Here is a 13,617-nt window from a genome sequence, read left to right as displayed (position 1 = left end):
TATGTAATTAGTTTCGATCTGATAAAATCTCGTTTAGGTTATAATTTTTTTATGTATTTACATATATATATATATATATATATATAGCTGTCTGTTTGTATGTTTATTTTTTGGGTGAGGGAAAGGATTTGTTTGGGATGCTTTGAGATGTGTAAGCCGTTGGAATATGAATCAATGTGCCGTCCATTTTTAAATCTCACTTTTTAGCCTTTGGAGTAAAGAAAACCTTATATTTCATATATATGAACATTAATTTAGTTATATGTTATCTATCTGAATTCTCTTTTATATATATATATATATATATATATATATATCTTTAAAACCTCGATAGTTATTATAATTTTAAGTTTATTTGGATGGACGAATTTAAATTTGAACAAAAATTTAAAAAATAAATAAATAGCTTCAGGTTATATTTGGATTAAGGAAAATTGATCAGGTCGGTCGTAACAAATCTGAATTGGTAAGGTTTTGAATTTGGAAATGAGCTGATTTTTTGTGTTCTTTAATCTTCGGAATTGTAATAATTATTAACTTGAAAATTCCCAACAACATATGCTATCTTGTTTTAGGCATAGAAAATTGGGAATTTTCTTCATTTGAATTTTAGTTTTGTTAAGTTTTTGTTTCTTAAAACTTAGCAGCAACACATGCATTACACGTTATGCTCGTCTCTTTAAAACCTCTTTATCTATTTAATGGCCACGTGCTTTGCACATGTCCATTACATTAAAAGGATTTTAATAATAAGAAACAAAAATGCAACAAATATATATATGATATGAGGCTAAGAATGATTATTTCATAAAGTGTGGGATTATTTCTAAAAAAAATGGCCTAAAGTATAAAACAAAAATGAGCATCTTTTAATTGTTGGTAACCTTATAGGCCATAGGCCACTTTTGGGGCCCAACTCCATCCATAATCAAAGAATCTTATCCCTAACTAAAAGATGTGGATTTGCATTACACTAAACAAACCTACTACTATTTCTCTACTTCAAATTTATTCACCACTCCAATTCATTCTCATGACAACTTAGGTTCAATAATATCTCTTGTGTTAGGATCATAGCAAAGGGTTGCTAAATTATTTGTTTTTTTTTTTCAAAAAAAAAAAATGATTGATAATTGTAAGGCAAAATTACAAACAACGTAGTAATCATTATCAAACATGATCATAGAAGTCATGTACCATGGTCGAACGTTTGCTTTGAACTATAATGACCACTATTCAAACATTAAACTCATCCTCACAGTCTCAACGAGTTCATATTTAAATTGATTTGACCCTATATCGATCTGTAGTCTTACAAGGAAGATATTTTTCGTCCCACTTGAACTATCGCATCAATGATCATTCTCTAACAAACTAGTTGGTAAGAACTGTATTTTTTATTTTTATTTTTTGTTTATGAGATAGAATTGGGTAGTTATATCATTACATTAATGTTTGTATAAATTGAGCAACTAAAAGTCTGAAACAAGCACCCACATATCCAATATGTCTCAAATTCAGAAGTTCGAACTAAGTCATGAGACCTCAGTTTTAACTACGTTAAGAGGTTATTGGCGTATGGATTCATTTGCAAAGCCAACAAAACTAATGGGAAGTTTGTCATTGGTGGGATTGTGAAAGAAACTAATGCATATTCATGTGTTCTGCAAGACCAAAAATAAATACATGAATGTTTATGATTATGGCATTTAAATTATACTTATTAAACTCTAGGGGGTAAAGAATAAAAGGAGTCAGCTATGATATAATTCTGACTCATCATCATATATATAATAGTAATCTTGTCATATGCCTTTAAATAAATTAATTTATCCTCAAACCCAAAATATATAAATAATATATATATATATATATAGTCCCTTTTAGTTATAAAATTGATAATAATATATATATTGGAGAATAGTACAATTTAGGGTTGTGAAAATTTTGGAAGGAAAATTATTCTGATAATGTAATTAGTTGTAACAGAAGAAAAAGAAATTGCAAGAATCTCAGACCACTCTATTGTACAAAAATCCGTGGCAATATATTGCTGGTGGGGTTTATAATTCTTGTTTGGATGGTTCAATATATTATTCGGAGATTCTTATGCTATGGAGATCCACTATTAAGGAAAATTATGGGATTCTCAACTCTCCAACTTACGCTTCCAAACTATACCTATGCTCAAGGAATCTTTTCTTGTGTCACAAAAATTCCTCATAAATATGGCATTTTGCATCAATGATTTTTCTTCTTCTTTTCTTTTTTATATATAAAAAAAGTCAAGAGTTCATAAATTAAGTGTTATGTTACTTGTTAAGGAAAATGTTTGATTCCTTGTCATGTTTAATAAAGTCTTTCTTTTTTGTGGGGTGGGGATGGGGTGGTGGTTGAAATGTCTGATCTTACAGGAAAAAAAAAAGAAAAAAAGAAAAAAAGAGAAGATCTCCAAGAATAGTTTTGTACTTGTGAGATATGGAGATTTGATATTTGTTTTCTCAATATAGATAAGTAGTATTTGTTGAAAATTTTCTAAAATATTCCATAGTGTTATGCTATATTTGCTCTTATTTTGTTTTTCTACCTATATGATTATCTATTGAAAAATGTTTTACATGTCTATTATTGTAATGCATAAACATATTAAGTTTTCATAACTTCTATAATTGTATAGCTTGGAAGTTAATTCAGTATATTAAACATGGAAATTATCAACTGTTCGAACTCAATTCATGCCGTACTGTTAAAAGTCTAGTCGTTTTGAACTTATTTTGAAAGAAAAAATTAAAATTTAAAATAGTTTTGAGTTATAATAAAAACAATTTATCTGTAAGTGGAATCTATTTTCTTTGTCAGCATTCCTACGAAGCACAACAGAGGTTCACGAGAAACGCACCTATGTATGTGTACAAGATGCCAAACCCAGTTTGTATTTCTACTACAGCCAAATACTTAAAAGTGGATCTTTCGGTTACTATGAGTTTAAGCGAGAATATACTTGTCTGCATTCGATATTTTCATACCAAAATAAAAGGTTGTCTTGTCAATAGTAAAAAATTTATACCGATCTGCTAAATTACTAGGGTTTAATGTGGTACATATGATGTATGTAAGAAGTTGCACCCCTGAAGTCGGAAATGTTAATATCTCATCAATAAAATTAATCTCTTAATTGATTTATTTCACCATATATAGCTACATATGCATTTTCAAGAAATCATAGAAATTTCACACAAATCTTGGCATTTGTATTTCCATGGGGCCAAATTCTTTTGCAAAATACTATTATGTAAATAAATTACTAATTAAAACAATAAGTATTTATTTTTTGGGAACGACTGTAAGTATACGTGGTATAAGACTAAATGTAGCGACAAAGTAATTAATTTTATAATCTTCCAACCTACTATATTACAGATATGGATGTCATACATTCCAGACAATGATTATTTATTTTAATTGTCCGTTATATACCCAAAGTCTAACGAAAACGATGTGAATTAAAGTACAATAAGGAAAAGATAAGTTTAACGAATCTGCACAGAGACTAATAGAATTCAGAAATTATTACAAAGCATATCTACATAACTCGACTTATTAATACGATTTGTTTGCGAAAAGTGAATAGTAAAATCAAACTAATACATACCACCAATGACTATTTGAGTCGAGTTAGATAATATCAATAAGGGAAAATTCTTGACTTGATTTATATATTCTATGCATATACAAAGTTACAAAATGTAACTTGAAATCAATGACTATTTGTATTTGTGATGATCTAGAGATTCTTGACATCTAAAAAGCAACAAGAAACTTCATTAATTACATTCCTGTCCAAGAACCACATCAAATATTTGCTATTATTCCACTTACCAATAATTCTAAACAAGACCAAAAATTCAATTTGACTATAAAATTTTCTCCATTCTTTTTATTTTTTGGTCATCCAAATTAAATTCAAGGGATGAGACTTTGAAAAAATGAATAAGTCTGATTCTATCCCTATAATTTACCACATATATATCTAGTGAATCATCAATCATCAATGACAATGAGATGATGCAATCCCTTGAGCATAAATGCTGTAATCCTATTCAACAAAGTGAAGATAAAAATTGAGCATAATCCCAGATAAAGTTTCCCTCTTTCAGTCACATCCATAAGGATCATTTCTGAAACTGATTTCATTAATTTCTCAAAAAAAAAAAAAAAAAAAAAGAAGAAGAAGAAGAAGAAGAAGAGAAAAAGGGAACTGATTTCATTACAGGCAGTTGTTGAAAGTGTAAATATTACAAAGAATCTGATCACTTTAATCTCAAATAAAGTTTTACTAATTCATATGAACATGGGGCAAAAAACCCAAAAGTTAAAAAGTTGTTTCTTATCAAATTATGACTCATTTTTAGTGAAAAGACAAGTTTCTCCTCATCAGATCTTTTGGGTGGGTTAATGTGTGCCCTCCATATTCCTGCCCTTTTGGGAAATCTTGAAAAACTGGAAAATCAAGGATTGGTCCTTTATAAAGAGATAATTGTGAAAGAACCCCAAATATAGTCAAAAAGATTCCATTATTACTAACATGTCAAATTTGACTAAGCAAACACTCAAGAACACTTACCACATTACAAAAGTTTTCCTCACCAAATTATGCGACGAAACGAATGTGCGAATGAATTCACAACATAAAACTCATCGAATCTCTTTATTCGAGAAGAATCACTCACTCCCTCTCATACTTTTTGTATTTCCCTCTTCTGCCCCTCCATTCGCTTTTACACTCTCACTGTACATCTATATAAATCAGGACCCCTCACAACCTCCATGCATGTTTTGTTTATCTGGGCGATGTAAGATTAAGACACCCAGAGACAGAATAATATATATTTTCATTCATGGGTTTCGAGAAAAAAATGGGTGAGAATTCAAGGCAACTGAATTTGGATGTGGGCTCAATTTTTGTCCCAAAAACCATTTCTGATATTCTGACAGAAGTGTCAATGATGCATGATTTTTCCAAGAAATCATCCAAGTTGGATTTCTATGTCCATTCATTGGAAGAAGAAATGAGAAAGGTGGATGCTTTCAAACGTGAGCTTCCTCACTGCATGCAGCTCTTGAGAGATGGTCACTTCTCTCTCTCTCTCTCTCGCGTTTTTCATGAAAAAAGATTTCATCTTTGGGTACCTTTTGTAAATTTTTTTCACGGGTTTTGTTCTGTTGTTGCAGCAATCGAGACACTGAAGAAGGAGAGCTTGCGGTGGAAGGGAAGAGAAATGGGGCCAGTGATGGAGGAATTCATACCGCTGAAGGGTGATTCTGAGGGGGGAGGAAGGGCAAAACTGTCAACTGACTTCAGTGAGAAGAAGAACTGGATGAGTTCTGTTCAGTTGTGGAGCACCCCTGTTCACTATGAAAATCAAGACTCTGTTTTGTCCCTCAGATCAGTTAATTCTTTCTCCTAACCCCCTCTTTCCATTTAAATAATTTCTGGGACTCTTTCATGGAAATTTCCATAAAACCCTTATTCCCCATGTGAAAATTGTTCTTGATTTTAAATCTCAGAGGCATCAAGAAGAGGAGGGCAGTGGAATTGACAGCCAGTTCCAAGGATGTAATAATATCAAGAACAGTGGAGGGGCATTTCTGCCATTTAAGAAAGCACCTGGTTTGTCAATAAAGGAACAGAAAAGGGATTCAGCTTCAGCAGTAAATGGTGGTCTGTCACTGTCAATTCCAGTGGCTGAATTGGAATTGGAATCGGAATCACCGGATCTCATCAGTGTGAAGGAGCCGTCTGCTTTCCTTCGGCCACAACTGCAGCAGAGGAAACAGAGGCGCTGCTGGTCCCCAGAACTGCACAAGCGCTTCGTCGATGCCCTCCAACACCTTGGCGGAGCACAAAGTATCTATTCCTTTTAACCTTTCGTGTAATCTTGAAACTCAAAACAATCGTTTTTCACTTGGTTAATTTTGAGACCATTTCTGAGTTGTATATTTCTTGTTGATTTCAAATCTTTGATGTGCCTATTTGCAGCCGCGACACCGAAGCAGATCAGGGAACTGATGAAAGTGGATGGGCTGACCAATGATGAGGTTAAAAGCCATCTGCAGGTAGGTACTCACGAAAGCAATCACACTCTTTGATTAGTTCATATGATCCATGTTTGATTCATAAATGTGGCACATAATTGATTTGAAGTGTTTGTTGTGTGTGGTTTCAGAAATACAGGCTTCACATCAGGAAGCTGCCAAGCACATCGGGCGGGACGAGGGATTTCTCGTGGGTGGCACAAGAGTTGCCGAATAAGCAAATGGTTGCGCATTCTGGCTCCCCGCAAGACCATTTGAATCTTGGAGGGTCGGCTAAACGTGGTTCGGGTTCAGCCATTGGCGGTGATAGCATGGAAGAAGATGAGGACGACAAGTGCGAAAGCTAAGGGGACGGCCGGCGGAGCGATGTGTTTAGGAGGTTGGAAACAGCGGAATTTTGCAGATAGAGTATAGGAGAATCATAATACAAAAATTTCATCAAATAATTATAACTATGGTATATAGACATTAGAGAATGTTGGTGGGAGGATTTTATGAGGGATGGTTTCTCGGATTTTATTATGTGATTAACTTAGACTGACATCCTTAATTTGCTATTTTTAAGATTTATATTAGAAACTCTATAAATCAAGTAAGGTTTCATGAATTGTAACTTTACATAATAATTTAATTAATTATAGAGTCGAACATATTATATATGTTCAAGTTAAAATCAATTGAATTTGTAGTAATTACCGTGCAGTTGATGTTCGATCTGCGTATTATCTATATATATATGTATGTCGGTATTTTAAATCATTCATCAATCAATATATTGTGTTAATTTCTGAATTTATATATGTTGCTCTTAATTTTATCTCCTCTGCTGGCATTAGCCATATATATATATATATAGGGGGCATCGATGACTTAGAAATATTTGCATTTTCTTGATTTTGGACTATTATATATCATACTTCTCATTTAATTTTATTTTTTTGTTTTATGCTTCTCGTATTAATTATATGCAGTTAAATCTTCTTGAAGCGTATTAACTTATGTCGTACTTGAATCTTTTAATTTCACAATCGATCTTGTTTTTATGCATGCATGGATCCATGTATATATATATATATATATATATATACCTGTCTTATTTTTATGCAATATAAAAAAAAGAGATTATCACTCTTTCTCTACAGAATATGTGTCGTGCAAACCCTAATTTTGAAGTTGCAAGTAACAGGCATGTGTATTGTTGCCCTTAGGGGATCATATCCGCATGGTTTGTCATAATTATACATCATTCAGGACCAATATTTAATACATGAGTTGTTAGAATATTGTACTTAAATCAATGGTTTCTCAACACCTGCTAAATATAGACAATTATATATATATATATATAGGATCAATCAAATTAATACATGATTATTTCCAGCCTAAAATTGTTTTAGTGCTCTTTTTTTATTATTTAATTTAAAATTTTCTTGGCACTTAGTAAAAATAGTAATGTGGAACAAGAGACGGATATCTTTTTTAGTGTGTGAATCGACAGAATTTCAAAAACACAATAGTTTTAATGCTTGGTTAGTCAGTAGAATTTCAAAATACATTTGCCTTTTTGAAGAGAATCTAACCCTTTACAGCTTTCGTCATTAGGGCTCACCATTTGCAATGAAATTCATTTATTTCAACTACTTATTGATCCTACTAATTTATTTGAATTTTCCTATTTCTCAGTTGAATTTGTTTAATTTTCATATTCTTTGTAACATAGATTTAGGTCTAATATTTTTACCACGTTATTGCTAATATGTTAGGGTGTAGTGGGGTGGAGTTTCCTGATCTTCTGAATTAGTCTGAAACATAGATGTTTATTTTGTGATAATATGAAAACAATTAAAAAATGAGTATGTTTGAATGATGGTGGGCCATGATCATTTAACTGGGGAGGCCCCTTCTGAAAATCAGTGGGCTTTAATCAATTGAGCCCAGCACCATTCATTCTCTCCATTTTCCAACTTTTACTAAATTCACTATACTCTTATAACTCAAACCATATTTTTAGTATTAAATTCCATGAAATTAATCTGCATTCAATACTCATCCAATCACAATATTACTTTAATGGCATTAAAATTGATGTTTCTTTCTATATATATATATATATATATTCATGCAATTAGAGGGTTTTGGATTAAATTCATTTAAAGTATTTTACAAATTCATATAGTTTTATAAGATATTCAATTTTATTAAAAAATAAATTTATAAAGTGTTTTGAATAAAATAAAATTATAAAACTTACAAAACGTTAGTATACATAATATTGTTTTTAATATGATTAAAAGTGAAGGAGCTTGTTAAAAATTTTAAAATAAATCAAAAAATCTTTATTCTATTGGAAAGAGCTTATAAGTTCTGATATCTTTTTTTTGTTTTAAAAAGTAAAATTATAAAACACTATATAGTATCTTGTAAACTCTTCACATTTAGAAAAATATTTCCAAAAACTTAGAAACTCATCAAAACACGCTCTTAAACCCTTCTTTCATCATCGTTCTGGGTGTGCATTAAATTTTCATTTTGAATTTTTTCTACACATACATCCAAGATTCTAATACAAAGAAATGTGAGACGCGAAGCATTAGAACATATTTGTATTTGGGGTTGAATTCTTGAGTTTCCGCATTCACTTATTATGTTAGATATTTTTTGTCTTGTTTTGAGTATTTGTTATTGGTGGTGAGAAGATTTAGGAATAAATATTTGAATTAATTTCAAGTTTTTGAGTAGCAGAAGGTAGGTTTGTTGGGACGTTAACAAGAGAGTGGGAATGCAGATTGAAAGCGAAATGAGGGCATTTATGGGGTGTGCTCAGATGTGTATAATTCTTTTTGTCCCTCTGCTTCCTTCTTCTGTTCAACTCTGTGCTCCTCATTTTCATTTCTAGACCAAAATGCCCACCCTCCCTACACTAGGTTAAAAATATCAATCCAGCCCTGGTAAAATGTTAAATTTCCAATTAGCCCCATATAGAATGAAAATAGATAGACTTACACCCCTTGGGTTGTCTTTTTCAACAAGTTATATCCAATTTTGAATTTCACCATTCATCGTTAGCATAAAATAATAGAATCAGCATACCTTAATTATAAATTGTAAACTGTTGGGAACTGTTTATGAAGGGAAGGTGGTACTCAAATTTTGACTAATTAGAGAATACTCCAAAACCTTTCATTTTCTGTAATATGAATTATAGGTAAAAAAAACATATAAGTTTCCATTATTACATGATTCCAAAACTACTACTGATCCTTAATAATTAGATTAAATTGATCTATGCAAGAAATTAAGAAAGGCTCTTTCTTCCCTCTCCTCACTTATTGCCCAATTTCACAACTTGACGTGTTGAGGTGCCACACAATTGATGGCTACATTTTACCAATACTTTTCCTACTTTCATTCATAACAAAAACTTCCAGCCCACAGACATATTGATAGGTAAGAAAATCAATATTCCATACATATATATGTATAAACTTGCCGTATAATTAAGGAATTGGAGAAATTATTTTATTTACGCCATACATACATATTGAATAAAAGAAAAAAAATACAGTGTGTTAATAATTACAAAATTTTATGTTGTATGTAGAGATGTGTATTATATAGTATAGCTTATTTTGGAATGTGGAGAAAAATAAAAGTGATAAAGAAAATAGGGTCTAGTACGAGTTAGGAGATTCCAATCATGTTTATGTATAGAATGGGAGTATAATTTAAAGTATATTTATAATTATGGAATTTGTAAATTAGGAAAAGGGTAAAGTACAGTATGGTCCTGAACTATTCGTCATATAATATTTACCCCCTTTAAACTAATAAATATTACTCTTACCCCCTTATTTGCACAAAAATACCCCTCATGCCTTGAACAATTATTTTCAATATATTTTGGTATTTTGCACATTAAATCATCTCCAAATTATTTCTTAATTATTTTCTTAATAAGTAAAGAATTTACATAAAAAGTAGAGTATAAATTAATATTTATGAATATATAGTAGATACACGATAAATATAATATAACCAACAACTCCTATATGCTTCTTAAAAAGAATTGATAAATATATATATATATATATATATATATATAGGCTTAACCAAAAATTGAATATTTGTAGAAAAAAATGAATAAATATATTTCATCATATCTTTTAAAGAAAATATGTTAAAAAAATTGGTGTTTAAATAAATATATTTTATAATATTTTTCTAAAGAAAATATGTTAAGAAAGTGATATTTAATTATTCATTTTTATCTAAAAGAATAAATAGTTAATAACTTAATTTTATCACCAAATTAATAAAATCTTTTCATGAATTTTTTTGTATATTTATTGTATCCATTCGTTAGTTAACTTTGAATTTATAAAAAAAAAAGAAAAATTTGAACTATTTAACTCGCTATTGATATTTTATTTTGCTATAAATAAAAGATATTTTTTTAATTAAATTTAGAATGCAAGATTACTATAAAAAAAATCTTAAACTAAATATATATAATATAGGGGTAATATTATCTAAAAAATTAATTGTGATGAATTAAATATTATATTTATTAATTAGAGATATAATTATTAAATGATGAATAATTTAAAAGGGCAAAGTGTATTTGAGCCTTAGAAAAATAAAGTATTAATTAAGGTGATGTTATATAAAGAGAGGGTCAACCATCTGAATCATCAAGGAATAAATCCTTCACATGGACGCTATAAGTCTCATTATCTTTAATTTCTTGGACCCTACAGTTTTTATAATGCTTTTGCATCCACCACTTTACTTATATATGTATATGTTTATATAAATTCTTTTTGAGTGTGTACACGCATTCCCACAATCTGATTGCGACTCTCTAGAAATACGTACACCAGATATATTGCTGTGCTAGCCTGTATTTCAATTTTTGCTCTCATCATCCAAATTGACACTGTTAATCAATTAAAGAGTCATAAAAATGTCATCATGAGTGCTGTAACTAATTAATTATAAAGGGTAAAAGCAATAATCTAAAAATTACAGAGTTAATTCCCCTCGATACAACTATTAAGTACAATATTACATTTATGCTTAATATATATATATGTGTGTGTTGTTCCAATAATATTAGTGGGAATAAAATGAGAGGAAAGCCCTCTAATGCATTGCTCTAATTCCAAGGAGAAGACTTTTGGGTGTGAACTGGATGGTAATAATATACTACTACTGGACTTTGAAGAAAAGATATTCTTTAATAATATGGGGAGATTTATATCAGATATATGTATATTGTTGGGGGGGATGCCGGCGAAAACAAGTAAACTTATAGGTAATGTGAAGAAGGAAGAAAGAAAAAACAAAAGAGAACAGTATTGTTGAAATCAACGCTCCTCCTACATTTGAAATTGTCTCCTTCAGAGTCCCATACAAAGGAAGAAAAGAAAACTGATAACTTACGTACATGTGAAAACTCCAAGATTTCTCTCTCTCTCTCTCTCTCAACTCCCTTATGAGTCCCACTCTCCTTCTTCTTTGTACTCGCGCTACCTCCGGCCTAAAATTTGCTGCCAAAAAAAGAAATACCAAGTATGGTAGAGAAAAACTATTAGAAGATGAATCATCTCTTTCTCTCTCTCTCTCTCTCTCTCTCTCTCTTGACTGAAAATAAGAATATTCTGCTACTATTTATCTAATAAGACAGTGTTTCTTAAGTGTATATATATATATATATATATATGTTGCATGCGGTTAAGTGGTGGGAGCATTAATTGAACACCAGGGACTCAGATCTAGCACAAAAGTATATATTTCAACAACTTAATTCTATATTATGTCATCGTTAAAATTAAAATCAAGCAGCAAAGATTACGGAAATCTAGTGCTCCATTGAGGAGCCAGAATAGGGAAAAATGAAAATACTAATAAAACAACATGCAAGTTCAAGCATCACCATCCTCTATCCATCAACTTAGACAAGTGATCCGATAAAACTTCCTAAGGTTAAAAGCTAAGATAAGTTAAGAATGTAGATTAGGCATGTCGAGTATTAAAAAAATAAAAGAAGACGATGACGACAATTTTGACAAATAATTATCATTTAAAAAGTAGTTGCAAGGAAAACAAGTGTGCAATAGCAGTAGATGTAAGAATACAGCATGATACAGTTAATTTATCAACTATTATGCATGGCCCGACTTGTCCATTCCTCCAGCTAATCATAGAGGACTGGACCGTGTATTTAAATGATAATAGAGTACTATATTACTGGAAAAAAGGTGCAGTCCGTTTAACCCTTCTCAAGTCTCAACCACACCCATCGTTAAGTTCACCAAGTTGGAATAAATCCTTTAGCCTAATTGATAAGTGAGAAAGTCTAGTTAATCCCCTATCACCAAACAAATTGGAAATGGAAATAGAAAAAGAAAATCCGATAGAATCTAAAACCACAAAATACTTTCAGGAGGTTCTTTCAATTTCTAGACGTGACCGTATGAGCAAATCATAGAGTAGGGATCAGGAATGTGAAGTAGCATAATAGACTCACTTACGAATTCCTTTTCTAGTGATCGGCAGCATATATGATAGTTTGAGCATTAAAATATGGTTTGACACATTTATTGTACTACTAACTGCATATTTCTATTACTACTGTTTCTGCAAAAGGAAGATGCTACCTATATCTGGACCCAGTACTGCATCCCCCACGAAATGCAAAGACCAAGGAGAAGGTGGAGGTACTTACTACATGAAGAGGCGACTTAGGGTTTTATAGGTTTTGAGTTATGATTATTCAACAGTGACATGTCTGGGGCAGTGACAAGACAACAATTCGAATAACCAACCCCGGCCCGTACTGGACAGATAGTAAATTTTGCTTTCTTCTGCCTTCAGCAAGAAAATAACCCTATTCATACTAAGAACCAACATATCTCCCCCAGCATTTAATGCGACAGTAATTATCCATCGACTCTGAGGTGGACCGTGTGAGAAGTAAAAAGGGCATTGCAAGAAAAAGGCAAACAATCCAAAGAAAATACATTGCGGGCGAAAATAGAAGTGGGCGAAAGAGACAAAAGTGGGAACAGAGGAAGTTTACCTGGATGAAAATTTTGTTTAAAGAATAAAGCTCAGAGGGCAGGTGAGCTTTTGAAGTTTTTGACAAAAATGCTAAATTAACACGACGGACCAATGCTTCTGCCCTCCTCGCTCTTAGCTCTCGGAGGCTGCTGTTGTGAGTGTGAGGGCTGCGGTTGACCTAATTGCTGCTGCGTCTGCTGCTGCTGCTGCTGCTGATGGTGAGTTGAAACATTCTGTTGCTGCTGCTGCTGCTGCAGCAGAAGCTCGTGAGGCTGAAGCGGAAGCTGGTGCCCGTGCGGATGATGAGAATGCGTATGAGATTGAGTTTGTGAATGCTCCTGCACATTTCCATGCTGTTGAATATGATGGTACGGAAGGGTTTCGTATGAACTGCCCAAGGCCAAAGAAGGCTGCATGGCAGCGCCTGCAGCCGCCGGTATCTGATTGAATCCTGTGGCG

At 31.8% G+C, this 13,617-nt stretch overlaps 2 protein-coding genes across 3 annotated transcripts in view; one reads left to right on the top strand and one right to left on the bottom strand.

The window, feature by feature from the left end:
* On the top strand, window positions 4,639–6,746 carry LOC105177678 (myb family transcription factor EFM). 2 transcript variants are annotated; one of them, XM_011100912.2, is made up of 5 exons: window positions 4,639–5,130; window positions 5,233–5,450; window positions 5,569–5,908; window positions 6,041–6,121; window positions 6,228–6,746. In XM_011100912.2, the coding sequence occupies exons 1-5, from the start codon at window positions 4,899–4,901 to the stop codon at window positions 6,311–6,313; spliced, it is 957 nt and encodes a 318-aa protein (XP_011099214.1). In that variant the 5' UTR covers window positions 4,639–4,898; the 3' UTR covers window positions 6,314–6,746. The 2 variants fall into 2 exon arrangements, with proteins under 2 accessions (XP_011099214.1, XP_011099213.1); XM_011100911.2 differs by having other exon boundaries at window positions 4,648–5,130; window positions 6,041–6,117.
* The window catches only part of LOC105177677 (LOB domain-containing protein 36), a gene marked incomplete in the record, with an annotated part of 2,347 nt that continues 1,932 nt past the window's right edge, over window positions 13,203–13,617 (bottom strand). Inside the window, 1 exon segment of the mRNA XM_020698923.1 lies at window positions 13,203–13,617. Within this exon segment, the coding sequence (XP_020554582.1) occupies window positions 13,254–13,617 (364 nt within the window).

Source organism: Sesamum indicum, linkage group LG15, assembly GCF_000512975.1.
Source record: "Sesamum indicum cultivar Zhongzhi No. 13 linkage group LG15, S_indicum_v1.0, whole genome shotgun sequence".
NCBI lineage: Eukaryota > Viridiplantae > Streptophyta > Magnoliopsida > Lamiales > Pedaliaceae > Sesamum > Sesamum indicum.
The sequence above is the reverse complement of the archived record's forward strand: the minus strand, read 5'-3'. Positions and strand labels throughout refer to the sequence as shown.

Bases quoted from the DNA above. Each gene is read 5' to 3' on its own strand.
- LOC105177678 (XM_011100911.2), top strand. From the start codon at position 4,899: ATGGGTTTCGAGAAAAAAATGGGTGAGAATTCAAGGCAACTGAATTTG. The intron at 5,131-5,232 runs GTCACTTCTCTC...CTGTTGTTGCAG, and splicing joins CATGCAGCTCTTGAGAGATG to CAATCGAGACACTGAAGAAG. The intron at 6,118-6,227 runs GTAGGTACTCAC...GTGTGGTTTCAG, and splicing joins AGGTTAAAAGCCATCTGCAG to AAATACAGGCTTCACATCAG.